At 40.7% G+C, this 21,199-nt stretch overlaps 1 protein-coding gene across 1 annotated transcript in view; it reads right to left on the bottom strand.

Annotated features, from left to right (window-relative positions):
• Nucleotides 1-21,199, bottom strand: part of pes (pescadillo) — a 41,818-nt gene that overhangs the window by 6,646 nt on the left and 13,973 nt on the right. Inside the window, exons 5-12 of the mRNA XM_078227417.1 lie at nucleotides 17,239-17,410; nucleotides 15,020-15,109; nucleotides 9,618-9,734; nucleotides 7,204-7,284; nucleotides 7,029-7,118; nucleotides 5,025-5,155; nucleotides 3,939-4,064; nucleotides 1,753-1,937 (exon numbers count right to left, since the gene is read on the bottom strand). Of these exons, the coding sequence (XP_078083543.1) occupies nucleotides 1,753-1,937; nucleotides 3,939-4,064; nucleotides 5,025-5,155; nucleotides 7,029-7,118; nucleotides 7,204-7,284; nucleotides 9,618-9,734; nucleotides 15,020-15,109; nucleotides 17,239-17,410 (992 nt within the window). The remainder of the gene's footprint in view (nucleotides 1-1,752; nucleotides 1,938-3,938; nucleotides 4,065-5,024; nucleotides 5,156-7,028; nucleotides 7,119-7,203; nucleotides 7,285-9,617; nucleotides 9,735-15,019; nucleotides 15,110-17,238; nucleotides 17,411-21,199) is intronic.

Genomic DNA, 21,199 nt, shown 5'->3' with positions numbered 1-21,199 from the left:
GTTATAGTCTCTCCCATAAGCAGAAACAACTTCCAACATCTGCCCTGTCAAGTCTCCTCTGTATTTCACTCTTCAGAACATCACTTTTCTAAACTGCAATGCATACCACTCAACCTTTCCCCATAAGCTAACCCCTACACCCCAGGAGTCAGTTTAGTGAACCTTCTCTGATCTGCCTCTTAAGCAATTATATCCTTTCTTAAGTAAGGAGACCAAAACTGTACAAAATACTCCAGTGATCCAAAACTTCCCAAAATATTCCATTTTCCTTGATATAACCAACAACATTCAATTTGCCTTCATTTGTTGGACCTCCATACTCACTCAGATTCATGTACTCGGACACCCAGATCCCCCTGTACAACTGAGTTCTGGAATTTCTCTCCATTTAAATAATATACTGCTTCTCTATTCTCCTTGCCAAAGTGGACAAGCACACATTATCCTCCATCTGCCAAATTTTTGTCCACTCAACCTACCCATATCCTTTTGCAGACTCTAGGTCCTCTTCACAACTTAACACCATGAGATCAAATTTTCTGTGGTAACTTTTGATGCCATACTTTATCAAACGCAGTTTGGAAATCCAAATACACCTCATCTGCAGGTTCTCCTTTACCCACGCTCCTTGTTACTACCTCAAAGAATTCTAGAAATTAGTCAAATCCGATTTCTCTTCCACAAAAACTCAAGACAAAATAGATTGTAGTATTTCCCTATGAAACGTTAGGCTAACTGGCCAGTAGTTTCCTGCCTCCCTCTCTTCTTGAATAAAGGAGTTACCTTTGCTAATTTTCCAATGTGACATGGCTAGAATTAGATGAGCAGATACTTTGGATTTTGTGCCTCCTTTACCTTGGGGAGGCCAAACGCAGACTTTGTGGAAGACTTCCACTCAGTCTACAAGCATGCCGTTTTAACTCACCATCTTGCTCTCATGCTCATGTGTGTGTCCTTGGCGTGTGACAATATTTCGGTGAAGCCCAACACAAGCTGGGGAAATAGCATCGCATCTTCCAATTAGACACTTTACAGCCTTCAGATCTAAACATCGAGTTCAACAGGTTCAGGCCATGACCTCGGTGCTCCATTTTGAATTTTGTTCCCCCCTAGTGTGAGTTTCTATTTTGATCTTACATTTTTACTTTTAGACAGCACTGACCTTTATTCTGCCATTCGCACCTACTCTGGACCAAACTTTTGTTTCTTTAATAACATCATTACCACTCCCTTCGGTTTGGTTCTGTGACATCTTTGTTATTTATTTTCCCCTGCCTTCTGATCCTTGAACTTTTATTTTGCTCCACCTGCCACGCTTCCTTTTTTCAATAGCATAAAACCCATCACACTCCTACCTCTCTCTGGTTCTGAAAAGTCATAGCCTCAATGTAAACTCTGTTTCTCTCTCCACAGGTGCTGCCAGAGTTTTTCCAGCACTTTCTGATTTTATTTCAGATCTCCAGCATCACCAGTATTTTGCTCTTATTATAAAGTCGAAGTGGCAAGCGTTGTAGGCAAGACTGCTTTGGTTTTCAGGTCAATCAATGATGACCAATTTTTCCAAATCAGGGGTACGGCACAACCCTCAGGGAATTTTATATTCTGTAAACTTTAAACCATAAATCCATTAAGATGACATCACAAAAATGTATAACGCTTAAGAAAACAATAAGGATATATCTGATATAGATCCCAGAGGATATTTGCACTCAGAAATGAACTAAACGTGAATTCATGCATCAACCAGCTTACATGTATCCTCGCCCCTCTGAATGGCCAAGAGTTTGAGTTTCTCTGGTGGAATGTAGTCGCCATCTTTCTCCTCTACAAACGGGGACAGATGAGGTGGTAAAGTCACTCCGAGAAAATAATCTTCTACAGGAAGCAGTGTTTTGGCATTAACGCAGTCAAAAACCCACTGGGGCTGAACATAATACCTGCAAGTTAAAAATAGAATGCTGAGCAATGATAAAAATAATTTGCACTGGAGGGCAATTACACATAGCTGCTTACAGATCAGCAGACCAAAGGTAGGCACAACAAACAGGTAAGATCTTGGGGAGGGGTGGTCTTGACAAGATGGACGTGAAGAGGATGTTTCCTCTTGTGGGAGAATCTAGAACTCGGGGGTCAGTTTAAAAATAAAGGGGACACACATGAAAGACAGAAATGGGGAGGATCTTCTTCTCTCCAAAGGTCAGGAATCGTTTTAATTTTCTTCCTCAAAAGGTAGTGCAGCAGTCTTTGGCCAGAATGTTACCACCATTCACACCGGCAAGATTTTCCCATCCCACTACAGTAGAAGGCACGATGGCACAGTGGTTAGCACTACTGCCTCACAGCGCCAGGGACCCAGTTTCAATTCCGGCCTCAAGTCACTGTCTGTGCGGAATCTGCACGTTCTCCCCATGTCTGCGTGGGTTTCCTCCGGGTGCTCCGGTTTCCTCCCAGTCTGAAAGACGAGCTACTTAGGTGCATTGGCCATGCTAAATTCTCCCTCAGTGTACCTGAACAGGTGCCAGAGTGTGGCGACTAGGGGATTTTCATAGTAACGTCATTGCAGTGTTAACGTAAACCTACTTGTGAAGCTAATAAGCGTTAAACTGAACAGAGATTTGGCTGGGTGCCAAATTCTCCAACCTTGCTGCAGCAGGAGTGTGGCGTGAATGGTAACGCAGAAGTAGATAGATTCTTGAGAAGCAAGGGTGTGTAAGGTTATAGGGAGGGTATAACCTTACACCCCCTTGTAATGAGGAGTTGACGTTACAGTCAGATCAGCCATGATCTTATTTAATGGCGAAGCAGACTCGAGGAGCGAACTCCTGCTCCTAATGCGGTATGCTTGTATTCAACAACATTTCACTTTTTCTTTTCCAAATGACTTATTTCAGAGCCTCTCATCATTTGTAACCGTAGAACGTCGGCAACAAAAGGAAGGAACAGAGATTTAAATTCCATTGCAATATTGAATTCCAAGCCTTGGTGGGCAGGTTTTGTTACACTTGACGTGAAGGAGAAAAGGAAAAGTAATTAAAGCTTTAACATCCAATAATCTGAGTTCAGTTGCTGGCTGAGGAATATGATCATGACTGCAACACCTTTGACTAACTATTTCAAGAAAGGAGGTGAAAAGCAGATATAGGAACATAAATAGGGGAAAACTATTTAATAAACTGCTTAGCTGATCTTAAAAGTTGATGTTGGGATTCAGTCATATATTTATGACGTGCTGCTCATTACGAGTGATGCTAGGCAAGCAGATGGTGCCCTGGTTAACTTCTACATTTTCCTCAAATCACTAGCAAGAATTTAGCTATTTTTCAGAAATTAAAAATTGCAGGCAGTTATTCAATCACTGACTAAATTACCCAGCAAGTCCAAGGAAAACAACTGACACTGAAGAATCAGTTAGGGTACAATACACGTATTTTGCATTATATTTTAAAGCGAACGATTAAATCTCAGTTAAAAGAATGGATGAAATTGTTCAAAACAAGTAATAATTTTTAAATCAAGTTCAGCCTGGCCAGCCAATGCAGAAAGAACCAAAGCCAACATAATTAATTGCATTTCTTTTGGTGTGGGGTGGGGCATGAAAAGGAGGAATTTGCTCTTTACTTGATGGTTTCTAGGGCGATCAGCCAATGTCTAAAACTACGTGACAGCTTCTGGCATGGAAAAATGGAGCAGGGTAACATGTCCTGGTACTGCAAAATGCAAGTATGTGCCATGATCGGGAACAACCTTTGCTTTTGACCACCAGCATCTGCAATATTTTGTGCTCGAGTTATTAACCTAGCAACTGAGACGCTACTCCTATGCCATGTGGAGGACATGTAATGAGTTTTTCATTACCAGGTTTAACAGAGCTAGGACTGGTAACAAAACGTAACTCAATACTTACTGAACCTAAAATTTAATTTCACATAAAATCATACCTGTTGATAAGCTGTTTATCAAGATTTGGCCTGTCCACTATCTGGTGAGTAATGGTTTCATCTGTAACAGGATAAGATGCACCTATACAAAGTGACTTATCCCACGATACCTTTCCTCCAAAACACCTAAAAAAAGAATTGATAAAACAAATCAGTTGAAAATGGTTTGGAAAAATCCCTAAAGCAGCATTCTCTTGAGTGATGAATAAATATACAAAGAGAGAGAAACGTCAGTCACAATTCCCATTTCACCCTCCTACCCAGTCACTCCTGCTGCAAATTGCGTATTTGCGAATACTGAGCAAGAACCAGACCGAGCTCGATTACGCTCTCCTACATAATCAAATAACTCACCGACAAACAGGGCGCAATGTTACGAAAAAAATTCTAAGTGTCGAACGAGCGAGGGAACAGGAGAGAATAGCGCCAGCTTTTTGGGTGAGCAGCAATCTTATAGCACTTAGTGCAAAAAGAGTGCCAGGGTGCAATTCTTGCCAGTGGGGGGGGGGGGGGGGGGGGGGTCGTCCCCCTCTCTCTGGGCACGCAGCCGATTCCGCCGGCAAAAACAGGGCTGGTACAAATCGAGGGAGGTGAGAAACCGGGCTCGTTTCTCATTTTTCACCGCTTGCCCGATCTTACCACCTCACCGAAGGTTGGGCAGGACGAGCTCCTAAGATTGCACCCTTAGAGCCTGGACTTGATTACATATAAAAATGGCCAGACCGCGGAACTATACCCGAGCAAAATTCTAAATCGAGGGGCCCCAAAAGGAAAACAGCGTTGAAATTAGAAAGAAGTGACAGTCATTGCAGCTAATGAACGTCAATGGCTGGTTGAGCAACTTTATCAGACAAACAGCAGAGTCACACAGAGCAGGAAGATGTCAGGTTTGATGTCTCATTTGGGGCAGCATGGGCCACATTTGGCCATGGGTGCAAGGTGGGCCAGAGAGAGGTGATAAGAAAATTCAGTGAGGGTTTCAGGTGGAAATGTGCACAGGTAGAAGAGAACAGCAGAGAATAGCCGACAGCAATGGAGGGGGCTGAAGGTTTTAAACTTGTCTATTATACAACCTGGTGCACGTACCTTATGACAAATGCCAGTGATTCACGTGGCACTTCTCTGTTCAAGAAAAACTTCATCCCCTCAAACAATTTCTTCTGCTTTTCTAACATTTGTTGCTCTTTTTGCCTCTCTTCAAGCAGCATGGCATTTTCCTGAATAAATTACAGAAGTTACTCCAGGGTACATTATTAATTGCTGCTGCTGAGAATAAGTCCATAAATAACAATCTCAAACGCGTTGGCTGGATGACCTGGTAAATACTTTGTTTTAGCAGATTGACAAAACACTTAAATATCAGTTTGAACTTCAACCGAAAGAGGAATACAGATACCATTAAGGTAGGAACGCATCACTTTGTATTTCACTGTTAATACATTTGTGGTGTAAAACGCTAACCCATGGTCAAACTAAGTTTGAAAACAGTATTACACCGTCTATTCTTGATACGTCAATCGGCAATAAAATTCAAAGTGCACTTAGTATTCCTTTCCCTAGTAACAACACAAATGCTTAAACGAGATGAAAGCTGATAGAAATACTTAGGGAAGTTTAAACACATGCTGAAAGTGGATTTTTAAGAAACAAACCGGTTCAGTGCAAACAAATGAAAACGTGGAAGCTCATAAAATGTCCTGAAAAAGAGCACAATCTAGGTGCAAATCATTCAAAATGTCACAAGGTCATATAAAAGGATATGCAAATTTTCTTTGGCAATAAAAAGGCAATTTTATTTGGAAGTACTATTTTTGGAGTAAGCGTGCTTGTTTGTGCACTATTCTGTTGTGTTTTTGTGCCCTGGGGAAATTAAACAATATTTTTTATTTTTCTTTAAATTTCCCTCCCACCTCTCCTGAAGGTTTGACTTCACGCTCTGTTAGGGTTCCTCAGTCAAACGGCTGCTACTTGTGTTCCATTTTCAACAGCGAACATCCACAAATTATTGTGGCGGAACCACGGAGGTTTTGAAAATCTCCAAACCTTAAACTAAGTTTGCCTTTCATTGGCACTCCAATGCTCTTTTAAAAAAAATCATTCATGGGATGTGGGCGTCTTTGGCCAGGTCTGCATTTATTGCCTAGCCCCAACTACCCTTGAGAAGGACAAAGTCAAGCAGCTTTGTCTTGATCCTACAGTCTTTCAGCATCAAAGTCAGCAGTATTCTCTTCAAGTTAATTCAGATCCTTTGCAATTTAAAAGCTAGAAGGGGAAAGATTCATAGAATAACTCAAAGCTGATTAAAATCCGTGTTCATTGCATCATTTAAATGGCTGGTAAGGTATTTTCTCTTTCAGCATGCAATTGGTGTATTCGGTAAGGATACGTTCTGGCAATTTAGCGAATCACTGTTGACGAATGGCCTACAACCACAAATTCATTGTCCTATATTTTTCCCATTTTGAATGCCACCTACACAATACTAACAATTCGCCCTGCAGATAGAAATGTATTTTCTGACTGTACTAGTATAAAAGGGGTCTAGGCTACAACCATAGAATTGATGGACAGTTCTTATGGCCACCCATGGAGCAGTAGTGTGTGTACCAAGCTACCCAATTTTCCATCATGAAAATAAGAGTGAAAGATAGACATAGAAATTCGGAGCAGGAGTCAGACATTTACCTCTTTGAGCAAGCTCCATCATTTATTACGATCACGGTTGATCATCCAACTCAATAGCCTGATCCCATCTTCCCCCCCCCCCATCCTTTGATCCCCTTTATCCCAAGAGCTATATCCAACTCTTTCTTGAAAACATACAATATTTGGCCTCAACTGCTTTCTGCAGTAGAAAATTCCACAGGCTTACCACTCCCTGGCTGAAGAAATTTCTCCCCATCTCATTCCTAAAAGGTTTACCCTGTATCCTTAGACAATGACCTCTGGTTCCAGACTCCCCCACCATCTGAAGCAAAAGTCAAACTGATTACAAGACTATTTAAAAATCTAGCTGAGCAACAAAGAAGATTCCCCTCTCATTGAAAAGCACACTGTTCAATATGATGAGCGCTATAGTTTGACACTTACTTCATCTGTAGGGAACTCATCGAGTGCCACATCATCCTCTTCATTGGAAGGTACCACACGAGCTAAACTTGAACCCAAGGCAGCCAGTTTCTACAGGAATCATGAAATTCAAATTAGCACAATGGATATAATTTCATCTTTTGAAGGCGAGATTTCTGTCAGGTTCACTACTTACCTCCATATAACTTTCAGAGTCCATTGCGTATTTTTCATCATCATCTTGCTGCAGCCCGCTTTCTTCAGGCTTGTTTTCAAGCTGAAAATAAATGTTCAATTTAGTTAGTTATGCTAAACAAATAAAAGGATACAAACCCTTCAGATATTTTAGACCACAAAACTTTAGTGAATTGTGGGGATAGTGGTGTAGTGATAATGTCATTAGACTAGTGATCCAGGGGCCCAAGCTAATGCCCCCCGGGACACGGGTTCAAATCCCACCACGACATTTGGTGGAACTGAAATTAAATTAATAAAATCTGGAAATCAAAAGTGAGTTTCCGTTGTCGATTGTCATAAAAACCCATCTGGTTCTCGAATGTCCTTTTGGGAAGGAAATCTGCCAGCCTTACCTGGTCTGGCCTACATGTGACTCCAGACTTATGGCAGTGTGGCTTACTCTTAACTCTACTTGGAAATGGCCTTGCAAGCCATTCAGTTGGAGGGCAATTAGAGATGGGCAACAAGTGCTGGCATTGCCACATCCGATGAAGGAATGAAGAAACAAACTATGGTAGTTACAACATAGTATGCAGCATGCAAAATACTACAAAGTATGTGACAATGACACGCAGATATAGTAAAATAATTAGCAACCTCAAACAAAAACTTCCTGCTTTAAGAGTGAATACTGCCGCATACACAGACGAGCCACATTTATGGGGTATCAGCAGGACAGGGAAAACTGACAAATACCCAAGGAGCAATATACAGCATTGCTAAAATGGTTCCTTAAGCATAAATATATATGATGATATTGGATATTTCTCTTGTTTGCAGACAATAGCTCAAAATTTCATTTAAATGGTTCAAGTCTTTTTTGGATTGCAGTGATTAGTTTCCCAAATTGAGACAGTGTTTCTACATTTTGATTAGCCAGATCAGATTTTCTTTCTTTCCTGTCTTTAGTTTATTTAACCTGACCACTAACATAACACATTCAGAATTTAGAAATAAACTTAAATTTACCAAATTCTTACATCGAATTTAGTTAGTCCATGAATTATAGATGAATGATTTTGGAAATAGGGAAGCTATTTATTAAATCCTTTCTAGTATTTTGAATCAAAACTGTTTGAGCTAATGTGCAAATTAAATAGCAATTTCTCCAAAAGATGAAATTTATTAAGAATCGAACGTCACTAGTGAAAAGGTTCTGAGCCATTGTAGTGTTAAAAATAATGACAAATCAGTTCTGATTTATTTTGTGGAGGACATTTCAAAGAACAGACGATCTGACCAAACATCAGCAGCGGCATATTCCTAATTTATGAATGTGAATAGCTCATAATTCAAAAGGTCACAAATGCAAGTGAAACAAGAATATTGTGCACATGAGGAGGAATGTGCATACATCCAATAAGGGGGCTGAAAGAAATGCATCATATTCCAACAGAACAGTATTTGTATGTGCTATCCAACAGTTCAATGTGAAAACAAAACACTTTTACTTAACCGGATCAGGCAGTACGTCTTTCAAGGGGTTATTTCACAAAGCAGCAGAATGCTGCTTCGTGCTCAAGATTCCCCATATAGTGGGTTATTGAATTCTGTGCAGCTGTGGACATTTCTTACAAAGTAGCAAGCAACTTTCCACAGGAAGAATCCCTCATCTCTCAGGCCACACTGGTTATTTGTCTATTAGCTGCCAATTTAAGGGCAGTGCTGAAGTGTTTTGGTGGCTAACTGCCAACAAATTTTCTCAAGGTGCTGAATACCACGTGTACCTGGCAAACATTACAACTATAATTAACATTCCAAAAGGGTTTATTCTGGAAAAACGGCCACTATTAGAAAAGTATAAAAGCAAATTACTGCAGATGCTGGAATCTGAAACCAAAAGAGAAAATGCTGGAAAATCTCAGCAGGTCTGGCAGCATCTGAAAAGTATAATTACACTATATTTTTTTAAGCTCTCGAACTAGCCCACATTAAATACCAAAGTAGACCCATTATGAACAGTATAGTTAATGGATAACCGCTATATGTGTGGAAAGTCAAGGTAGGACTTGACCTTTGTTGATTTATTAGAATTCTCCAATTTTATTTTCGAGTAAAAAGTTTTACTTATTTGAAACATTTACTCAGCAGGAGTTTTATCATTCTGGGCTTCAAGCTAGTGAAATGGAGAATAACATTACTTTGTATGCTTGATGATGCACAATGATTTAATAATGGACGTTGTGCAAAGCCATCATCAAACTAGGCCTACTAAGCACCAAAAGCAGAAATATGCACAGTGGAAAGAAATCTGAAGGAGGAAAATGGGATCATGCATAATCTGAATCAGATTGTTCACACATGTTTAAGTTCCAAATCATCTCCTGGGCACTTGCAAAGATGTTAACATTACTTAACAGAAATGTAATCTACCTTTGGAGGATAAAGAAGATTGAGGCTCCGGTAGAGTCTAAAGTTGACAAACCCGAGAAGGGTTGTGAAAAACTCCGTGAAGGTCGCCATCACTCTGTAGTCCACATCTGTTGGATGCTGGAAACACATAACGTAATTTTAGAGCTCAGGTTAAGAAGCTTATCAGGCACAAGAATAATAATTTCTAGGATGAAATTGTAGTTAATTCGCATAACTTAAAACTGGACAGCCCAGAAAGCCTTTTAAATTAAATAAAAATATCTGTTTTGAAAAATAAAAAAAAACAGTATACTTGATTCCACCTGGGAACAGCAAAATCCAAAAGTGAAAAGGGATTTTCATAACAAGTTCAGCGGTGTGTACAATATACTGAAATGGGCAAAACATCCAAAGCACCTGCATGACTCTGCTGTAAACCAAACCAGATCATACTCATATCAAGAAGTGTCACACTTCAAAAAGCATGTAAAGCAGAGGAATAGGGAAGTTAACAGTTTTCCATGCAGTCAACTATACTACTGTCTCAGAATAAACAAAATGAGCATGTGCAAATACAGCACTAATTTGGTTTAAAAAGCCAAATAAATCAAAAAAATGCCCAAAATAATTTCAGTCTTAATAAACTGCTGTCATGCTCTCAAATTAAAAATAATTATTCAAACAAGCAGATAATAAATCATTTCTTCTGGAACGTTTGTGTTAATCAGGATAAAGGTACAAAATGTTGTCATTTTGGGCATCTGGAATCAACATCCAATTTTTTCTGAAGCAATTTACAGCTCAACTAAATGCAGACCAAAGCTCCAGCTATGCTTCAGCCACTTCACAGGAGAATGATCCCATTCTACCAAGGAGGACTTTTCCACTTGTCACACTAGCCATCCTTTTGGCCTGAATGAAATAGCACGCAAGCACAAAAACATGGTCAGCTTTGCTCCACACACATTAGGTACTGGTTTCATGTTGGAAAAGTCATTTCATGCAGAAATCTTAGAGTCAGACGAAAGACATTCATCCCATCAGTCCTAGCTGGATTTTAACCTGGATTGCAAAGGCAAGTAAGCTGAGCGACCGCATTATCCAGCCTCTCAGAAATACTTATCAATCAAAGGAAGTTAACAATGAGCAGCCCCCACGTTTAGCAGTAAACAACACAATTTACAAACCTCAATTCTTTGAAATTATCAGAGAAATTGAAAGGTTATGATCAATGCAAGGTTTGGAAGTAAAGTGTTTGCAGCTTTCTCACAGGCATTATTGCAGAACAAAACACTTTACTTTCAAAGCCATCTGCTGCAGATATTTGCTGTGTAACTGTAAAGGAAAGGCAAGACCAGGAGTGAGGAATTTACAAACTGCAAACTTGCCTTTAAATTGACATTAGGATCTACTTAAATAAGTCAGTACTGAGCAGTGACCAGAGTAACAGCTAAATACCACATCTGTGCCCTAAACCTCAGCAATGCCACAGAATTGGCTAGCACTGCTACAAAAAATCTCCACCAGCAAATTGACTGATTACCATTTTGCGGCTTTGAAATTGTAACAAACAGTTCATCTGGGCAGAAGAAATTTGAAACTTCTTTACTCATAACTAGCTTTATCCTTTGATCTTGCCAGATGGCACCAACTTATTTGGCACTGTTTTAACAATTTCAGAACTGTTCACTTTCAAACTTGGCTGCTGTAAACAGCTGCCGCAATTTATGATGGAAAGCTTCTGAAATTTATTTTGTGTCTTTCTTCAATGACAAAAATCAGGATAGATTTGTGGTGTATGTGGCATGTGACCAACTGTGTTCCCTCGTGATTCAAAGGTCCTGATCATACAGTAGGAGACATCCCTCTGGCTCACTTGGAGACCCAGAATCAGGAGTGCTTCAACCCATCATTCTGCAACCTAGAGAGAATCAGCCTTACAGCAGGCAAATCTCTATCAAAACATGAAGATCGCGATTAAGCATTTGGTAATGAGCAAATATGACATTGCATTGAACTACAGATTTGGTTAGTGGTACTGGTTAAACAAGGCTAAGTGCGTTGACAATGCAATCCAATCCCCTAAAGAAAAGCATATTATGTCAATTTCAGTGAAATACTATTCATTCTACCGGACCTCAATTTGGTAGAAGGAGACTAATGTCCCCATCTCATGAGCTGGGCTGCCAGAAACAGACTGCTCATTTTTGGAACAGCAGTTCCACTAAGCTTAAGAAATATCACATGATTTAAATATTGGACCATTCAAACAATGAATAGAAGGAATTACAAAGTTCTTTGTTCATCTACCACCAGGGCATAATGGAGGCTTTATTGCTAGAAGCCAGCTGCAGTGCCCCATTCCAATGTTACAAGGGACCCTTTTCAATAAATGAAAGCTTTTAAAATATTAAAAAACGCCTACAGCATAGCAGTTGGCTAAACAAACGACAGGCAAATAGTGGTCTGAGTTGAGTAGCTGCCCAACACTCTGAAGAATGCAACACAAGAATTTAATTTCCCAGTAGTTTTGGGCAAAGAATGAATTTAAATTAAAACTTGACCATGCCATTTGTACAAGTCGCTCCTGGTTTAAATGCAAAAATCCCTTTATGTAGGCCTAATATAGATAGAGATTCTGAATTGTACATTGGCTGTTAATACGATCATTTTTTTTAAAAGAGAGAAAAATTCTGATCAATTTTATTACAATTTTTTTTAAATCAAGAAAGCTAAAGTTAAAATTAATTAGTCACAAGTAGGCTTACATTAACACTGCAATGAAGTTACTGTGAAATTCCCCTAGTCACCACAGTCCGGTGCCCCCGCGCGTCTTTCAGAACGTGAGAGGAAACCGGAGCACCCGGAAGAACCCCATGCAGACACGGAGAGAACGTGTAAACTCCACACGGACAGTGACCCAAGCTGGGAATTGAACCTGGGTCCCTGGCGCTGTGAAGCAGCAGTGCTAACCATTGTGCCACCCCAAAATCACCTTAAGACAAAATTGCTCATACTCTGAAGGTCAACTGGGATCCCAGGTTCCGAACAAAAAGACTGGAGTACATTTTTACTTGGTATAAATGATATAATACAAAAAAGTCAGCTTCAAGACATTTTAGCAGCCGTTGGTATCTAGATGAAGATTTGTGTGAACTCCCACTCAACCCACAGACAGCACATGTGCAAGTTTGCAGGGAGACTGTAGTTTCTCCCGAATCAAAAGAAATCCATTAATCAGCACTCTTCAGACATCTGGTAGCAAGCAAGACAGTGCTGCTGCTAGGCTACTTTAAGACATTACAGTTTCACGTATGAAGAAAAGCTACACCTTAGTGCTACAAGCGCAGTTGGAAAGGTCTGGAAAAAATATACAATCCAAACATTTATGCGCATTGCAAATTGGTGCTAAAATGAATTTACCAAACCTTTCCCATTCTTTCAGCTTTACAATACACTAGTTAGTTTTTCCTAATTTTCAAACAATACTTGATGAATTAAATCACTAAACTGTGTGTTTGTATTAAACCTTCAGGAGAAAATAGTTTAGACTGGGGGAAGAGGGAGGCGATGGCCTAGTGGTATTATCCTAGACTATTAATCCAGAAGCTCAGCTAATATTCAGGGGACCTGGATTCGAATCCTGCCACGGCAGATGGTGGAATTTGAATTCAATAAAAAATATCTGGAATTAAGAATCCACTGGCGACCGCGAAACCATTGTTGATAAAACCCATCTGGTTCACTAATGTTCTTTAGGGAAGGAAATCTGCTGTCCTTACCTGGTCTGGCCTACATGTGGCTCCAGAGCTACAGCAATGTGGTCGATTCTCAACTGCCCTCTGAACGAGGGATGGGCAATAAATTCTGGCCAGTCAGCGACCAATGAATAAAAAAAATTAAGAGGGGCAGCAAATGCTCACAAATGCGCAGTATCAGTGGATATTTGTTTGAACAAAGTTTAGGCAATGGGACTGAACACAGTTCTTTCAGAGATCTGGTGTAGGTATGATGAGCTGAATAGCCTCATGTAAAATTCTATGACTATAATCAAATTTGACCTTCCCTACAAAATGATTTTTGTGCAAGCTTTTTATTCTTTGTGACCTTGCAACTTTAGCAGTGGAGTGGCAAATGTTATCTAGCCAGTCTGTTTTTGAACTTGGATTGCGGTAACTATAATATAGGATCTGAACTAATTCACAATTACCCTGCCATGCCCTATATGGCAACGTGAAACATGAATAAGGAAGTTAAAACTAGAGGACACAGCCTCAAAATAAAGGGGGGTCGGTTTAAGACAGAGTTGAGGAGGAACTTCTTCTCCCAGAGGGTGGTGAATCTCTGGAATTCTCTGCCCACTGAGGTGGTGGAGGCTACCTCGCTGAATATGTTTAAAGCGCGGATGGATGGATTCCTGATCGGTAAGGGAATTAAGGGTTATGGGGATCAGGCGGGTAAGTGGTACTGATCCACGTCAGATCAGCCATGATCTTATTGAATGGCGGGGCAGGCTCGAGGGGCTAGATGGCCTACTCCTGCTCCTATTTCTTATGTTCTTATGTTCTTAATAGGAACGGCTGCCATCGTAACGCACACTACCTGGCGTGAAGTAGCTCTTTCTTCCAAACTCTACCCTTAAAAGGAGAAAAAATAATTCTCTACAAAACCAAAACATTGGCTTAATGCTTTTTTTAACAAAATACAGCACTTAACCATAAAGTGCACAATGCGTGAGGCAAACATGTTCCCTCGAAGAACATTTAAACCTGGGATGAGACTCCATTTAAAGGTGGAAGAGTATGCTAACAAAGGGCGGCATGGTGGCACTGCTGCCTCACAGCGCCAGGGACCAGAGTTCAATTCCGGCCTCGGGTCACTGTCTGTGCAGAGCTTGCACATTCTCCCCTAGTTTCCTGTTTCCCCTCCCACGCTTCAAAGATGTGCTGGTTAGGTTGATTAGCCATGCTAAAATGCCCCTTAGTTGTAGGGTAAATAAAGTTGTGTGTTGGTGGTGGGGGGGGAGGGGGGGGGGGGGGAGGATTGTCGTCGGTCCAGGCTTGATGAGTCAAATGGCCTCTTGCTGCCCTTTAGGATTATATGAGGCTATGATTCCTGTTCTTTGCCACTTTGCAGTTACCTGTGTGTTTTTCTGCCCCAAAGGAAACATTGCTGGGGCCGTTATAAAATTATTGCAACACTATGGAACTTACAAGGTCAGCTCAATATCAAATATTAAGCGTTGACAAACCTTAGCTAATGGATTTTTATTATGCTATAGACATTCAGCAGAAACACTGGCTGCCTGAAACAACAGTACACACCACATTTCTGCGTATCCACTGGTTATTACTTTAAGGATCAATCAAGAGCTACTGAATAGCAAAACTGCAGTCTGCCAGTGCACTGCCTTTGATACTTACATCGTGTGCAAATGAGTAGGGCACAATCCATGTTATCAGCTGACCAAGAACTTCAGCCTGGTAATAAATCCCTTTGATAGATATGAATACCTGGCAAAAAATTATATTCAAATTAAAACGACAGGAAAAGAGCTTGCATCACTAAAAAAGAGCAAAGCATGACTGTGTTGGTGACTTACAATAACTTGTTTTTGTCCGTATTATGTAGTATGTGCTTATTGCTACGCAATTAAATCTGGCACGATGACTTCTTGAAAACACAACACAACTGAACCTCCAACAGTAGTATATTAGTATATAATTGTAGCATATAATTACAGCTTTTTAATATATATTGGGTTCAGCAGCACAAACTACAATTAATCTTCATAAACGATTTTCATCATTTGAGTGGATGGGACAATTAAACTGAAGTGTGTAAATTAAATTGCTTATATTTAAATTTTACTTTGTGTAATTTTCTTAAAACGATCTCCAGATCCTGTGGCGTTTTTCTAATCACCCAGTTCCAATGATCTGCTAGCTAATTGGTCGTCTATCGACTGATGTTAAATTCTATTGTTACAGAATAAGAGCGTCCTAATTTGGAGCATCAGGAGAACCTGTCGACACCATGTTTTAATTATTTTGCCAATTTATTGTCCTTAGCTTCTGAAAGCACGGTTTCACAGCTGACATGCGCTTGATCGCAGAGAGCAGTGGGTTATTTCACATTATACAGAAGCACCCATGCTGTAGTTCCACAGCCACAGCTTCATAGAATACTGGCCCATCCGACTGTTGCAGCTGGGTCTGATTGACCAATACACGCAATGTTAGCCAGGCGACTCCTACAAAGTGATTCTCTGGCTAGTCTGAAGTCTCATTCCCCCCGGTTTGCAACGGAGAATCTCAGTTCCTCATAATAGCCCCCATCAGAATAATGTATCGAGGAGGCAGAAACTACCCAAAGTTCTCTGCTGTCAACAGTGGAGCAGACCAGGAACCAACAGGGCAGTGATAACGATTTTTTTCTGATTCTTTTAAAAACAATTTGCTTTAATTCATCTGTGTATGAAATGGGGGTAACACTTTGAACAAAAAAAGTATTCTCTCCACCTTTCTTCCCCTGCAAATATCTTTAGCTTTTCCATCAAATTGTTATCCTTTACCCTTGGGATCAATCTTATTTGCTCTTTTTTGCACCTCTTCCAGTGTTTTTTTTCTGGCAAGGTGCAAAGAATAATAATGCAACAGTCTAAGATGTCACCACTAAGTCGCCTAACACTTGTGTTTCCATAATTTGTTTTAGCTAACACTTAATTTGCTATGAAATTCTTTAGGCCATCCTGAGATTGCAGTGAAAGCCACGTCAGGTTTTCTTTCTTTCCACATGGTCAAAAATTCTGCTGGTACCTTTTTTAGATTTCTTCACCACAATGGACAGTGGGATCTGTGCTAATTCAGCACTTAAACTTTTTGTCTTTATACGGTCATGTATCTGCACTATTAGATTTAAAACCTCATCTCCTTTGTTATTTTTGTGTTGCTAACAAGTCTGACCAGCATCTCAGGTTCTCCTGTCGGATCATGTTGCCATTCATAATTGTATGATCAACGTACTGAATTCATAGCTAGTAAAACCATGGCTTACCAAAGTGATTTCAATCGAAAAAAAATATAACAGGTGAACAAAAAAGACCTTTCAGATATATTAAGTGTTTGAAATTGACATTCCGAATTAATGCAATTTCATCTTTTGGCAGGAAACCAATTTTTCTTTTCCACAAAATCTTTCCATGAGTTTGAGTGCTGTCAGCATTCAAACACCAGCTCTGTACAGTGGTTCCTCAACAGGAAGGTGGAGTTGAAGTCTAAGATCAGCCATTATTGCACTGAATGGCAGAACAGGACCATACGGTCTGCTCCTGCTCCTATTTCTTGTGTTCTCATTTTTAATGGTATGTTCGCTGATAATCACGACACAGGTATTTTTCCAGAACTCTTCAACCGATAATACACATTTACTTACAAGGCTTTCTTCTGATACAGCCAGAGTTCTTCCACCCTCTCAATACATCTGAATGTGGTTAAAATTGGGAACATGCACCCTGCTGGGCTGTGTATGGTACACGGTGAAACTGGCAGCAGAAGTGGAAAAAATTTAACATCTTGCCCTTTTCAAAATGCCTACATTCCAGGAAACCATCCCATACAACACCAGTTTAGTGAAGACTCACCTTGCGGAGCGACCTGGAGGCAATAGCAAAATTCATAAACTCCACAGTTAGGCGTCGACATAACTGAATTGTCTGTACATGGCATTTACCCGTACGAGGGAATGTGGCAAATAGGAAGCACATGGACAATGCATCATCCGAGTCACGGAGTGCATCTATGAAGGTAGGATACCTTAAAGGAGAAAGGAAATAAAGAGCTTAGTCTTACTTTTAAAAAAAATGTGACTGGGGACAAACAGGAGCCATTAAATTCAAAGAGATTAATGAATAACATGTAGATCACCAAATCAGATATCGGTAAGATTTTTTACACGGCCTCATTATAACACATTTCTCTTAGCTAAAATACCTTTGTTAAAAAAAACACACATCTCATTTCCCAAAGAACATTTGGGGGGGGGGGGGGGAGAGAGAAAAAGGCTTGAATCTGCTTATTGGGACATGAGGGGAGATAGGTGCCCGTGTTCAACTCAAATTGGAATCCAAGTCTGTGCTGCTGCTCATGCTACAGTCAAAATCAGTGGATGCAAATGAAGTGTCAGAATGGGGTGAGGAACTGTTCTGATTGTTTTGAGGTCTGAAAGCAGTGTTCCATGTATCCATCACTTGTCAAGTAAAATGAACAGAGATTGTCCTTCAGAAAGGGTTCACTGTTTAATCTACCAATTGAAGCTATTATGACTCAATCAGGAACAATCTGCCTTTATAAATCACAAATGTCAAAGCAGCACAATCCTGATTCATAGAATCCCTACAGTACAGGAGGATGACCTTTGGCCCATCGAGTCTGTACCGAACACAATTCCACCCAGGCCCTATTCCCGCAACCCCACGCATTTACCCTGTGAATCCCCCTGACACTAGAGTCAATTTAGCATGGCCAATCAACCTAAACCACACATCTTTGGACTGTGGGAAGAAACCGGAGGAAACCCACGCGGACATGGGGGAAATGTGCAAACTCCTCACAGACAGTGACCAAAGGCCGGAATTGAACCTGGGACCCGGGCGCTGTGAGGCAGCAGTGCTAACCACTGTGCCACCCTAAATCTGACATGTATTGTCATTCTCTCATTGTCACTGGATCAGAATCTTGATCTAACAACAAATTGTGCAAGCACTTTCACCATATGGACTTCAGTGGTTCAAAGAGTAGGCCCACCACCACCTTGCCAAAAGGAAATTAGAAATGGGCAATGAATATTGGCATTGCAAGCGATGCCCTCATCTCGAAAAACCGTTTAAAACATTTTGGGGAGATTGATGGCGTATTAGGCAGTGACATCATGACCAGAATGTACATACAGTGCATCTGATTGTGTAGAGAGAACAGGAGTCTTTATTGGAAGTTAGGAAAGGGAGGGAGAAATGGAGGAAGAAGCCAGACGCCCGGAATGGGGAAAGCAGGAATCTAAAGCTGCTACACAAAGGAGAAGTAAGGATAGCAATCAGTAAGGATAGGCAACAACACCTCCTCCATGATCATCCTCAACACCGGTACCCCCAAGGCTGTGTCCTTAGCACCTTACTACACCTGCACTGTGGCGCCAAATTCCCCTCCAACTCAATTTTCAAGTTTGCTGATGATACCACCGGAGTGGGTTGGATCTCAAACAATGATGAGACAGAGTACAGGAATGAGATAGCGAATCTGGTGAACTGGTGCGATGGCAATAATCTCTCCCTCAATGTCAACGAAGAAGATGGTCATCGACTTCAGGAAGCATAGTGGAGGACATGCCCCTGTCTACATCTATGGGGATGAAGTAGAAATGGGTGAGAGCTTCAAGATTCAAGGTGTCCAGATCACCAACAACCTGTCCTGATCCTTCCACACTGATGCTGTAGTTAAGAAAGCTCGCCAACGCCTCTACTTTCTCAGGAGGGTAAGGAAATTTGGCATGTCCGCTATGACTCTCATCAACTTTTACAAATGCACCCTTTCTGGATGTATCATAGTTTGGTACGCCTCCTGCTCTGTCCAAGACCGCAAGAAACTACAGATTGTCGTGAACGAGGTCCAGTCCATCATGCAAACCAGCCTCCCAGCCATTGACTCTGTCTACACTTCCTGCTGCCTCGGAAGTGCTCTCTTCCACCTTCTTCCATTGGGAAAAAGATACAAAAGTCTGAGGACACGTACCAACCGACTCAAGAACAGTCTTTTCCCTGCTGTCATCAGACTTTTGAATGGACCTACTTTACATTAAGTTGACCTTTTTCTACACCCTAGCTATGACTGTAACACTACATTCTGCACTCTCTCCTTTCCTTCTCTATGTATGGTATGCTTGGTCTGTATAGTGCGCAAGAAACAATACTTTTCACTGTAGACTAATACATGTGACAATAATAAATCAAATCAAAAGAGTGGATAGCATGTGTAGTTTTCTACAAGGGGACCAGCAAGCCAAATCCATCTTCCACCCCCCAGGACAGGTCACTTGTAAATCCAGACTGGGCAGAGAGGGGCAGGAGTGGGGTCAGGTGTAAAACAGTTGTACGTACTGGAAGAAATCTAGCAGAGGCCCGTCTCTCTCTCATGAATCATGTGTTTTTCATGGGCCAGATTATAAAAAGAGGAAGGTGAACTCTCGATCACATGATTTCAATAAAACAAATACATTGTTGGAAGACTGAGGGAGGTACAGGGCAAGTGATTTCCACAGTCTAGATCACTGGAAAACAAGAAAGACTGACTGGAGTTTCAGAGCCAATAGGATTTGTGGATATAACTAGATGGCACTGCTACTATTAACATTTATATAAGCCATGACATCTCAAAATGCTTCACAAATCGGAGGAACAATTGCTGCCAAATCTGGAAGGCAGCAACGGGGAAGTGTAGGAGTTAGAAAGTTTGGACAAATAGTTTTGAGAAAGCTTTTGAAAGAGCAGGACTGGGGTGAAAACTTTGCTAGTAACATCAGGGCGAAGGGGTGGGGCAAAAGATACAGAAGGTCAGAATCCGAGGGAACGTGTGGCTGGAGGAGATTGCAGAGAAAGGGTAGGACAAGGTCATGGATGGAATTACATGTGAGGATGTGGGCTTTAATGCACTGGGAAACACGAGATGTCTGTGTTTCTAAAAGGTTTGAAATACTTACAAATCCTTTTGTCTGAAATGTAAACAGAAACCAAGATAACCGTGCAAATGTAGGATATATTAACAGATGGCTCGTCAATCATTAACAGTTTGAAGAGCACCTTCAATTGAAACAACATGCCCCATTAAAACAAAGACAATTTTGAACAGGTCTTTTAAAATCTATAAAATATACACAAAGTATTAAGTATCCAGAAAGAGTTGTTTTAAAAAAATTATTCCGCATCAGCTGACACCATGAGATGCTTGTTTAGCATCAAAATCATTTTTTAGAAAAACAAAAACACCTTCTGCATCAAGTAATTTAATACCACATGGGAAAAATTCAGTGCTGAAGAGGAGCTGGTTAACAGAAGATGCCCAATTCCCAGTAAAAAAAACTAGAATGGGAAAGTTCACTGTCTGCGGGGTGATGGAGGGCAGGGGGGGTTTAAGCAAGAGAGGTGAAAGCTCAGACAGTCTGGAACAGGTAGCGTGTTGCAACCTGTGGCAGTATAGAGCAGTGGAACTAAGTGTACACCGCTGGTATGCTACTTGTACATTTTCAATCGCAGCTAAGCTGTTGGTGAAGTATCACGTTGGATGATAGTTGAGGTGGGGGTGGTGGGGAGAGGAGGAAGAGACAGAGAAAGAGAAAAACACCAAGGAGATAATTAGATTTTCCAAAAATGGAATCTCTTTGAGGACACCAGATTGACGTCACTTGAGCTTTGCTCTTTTGTGCTTATCCAAAACCCCCGAGATTATTACAGCTTTGTAATGTTCCTAACCACCTTCATTTGTTTTTTTTAAGATCAGAACTTTGTGTGTGCAACAAGTTCACCCTGTTTTCATGACTGAACAAAAGGAGATAGC

The sequence above is a fragment of the Mustelus asterias genome, chromosome 13, assembly GCF_964213995.1.
Source record: "Mustelus asterias chromosome 13, sMusAst1.hap1.1, whole genome shotgun sequence".
NCBI classification, from domain to species: domain Eukaryota; kingdom Metazoa; phylum Chordata; class Chondrichthyes; order Carcharhiniformes; family Triakidae; genus Mustelus; species Mustelus asterias.
The sequence above is the reverse complement of the archived record's forward strand: the minus strand, read 5'-3'. Positions and strand labels throughout refer to the sequence as shown.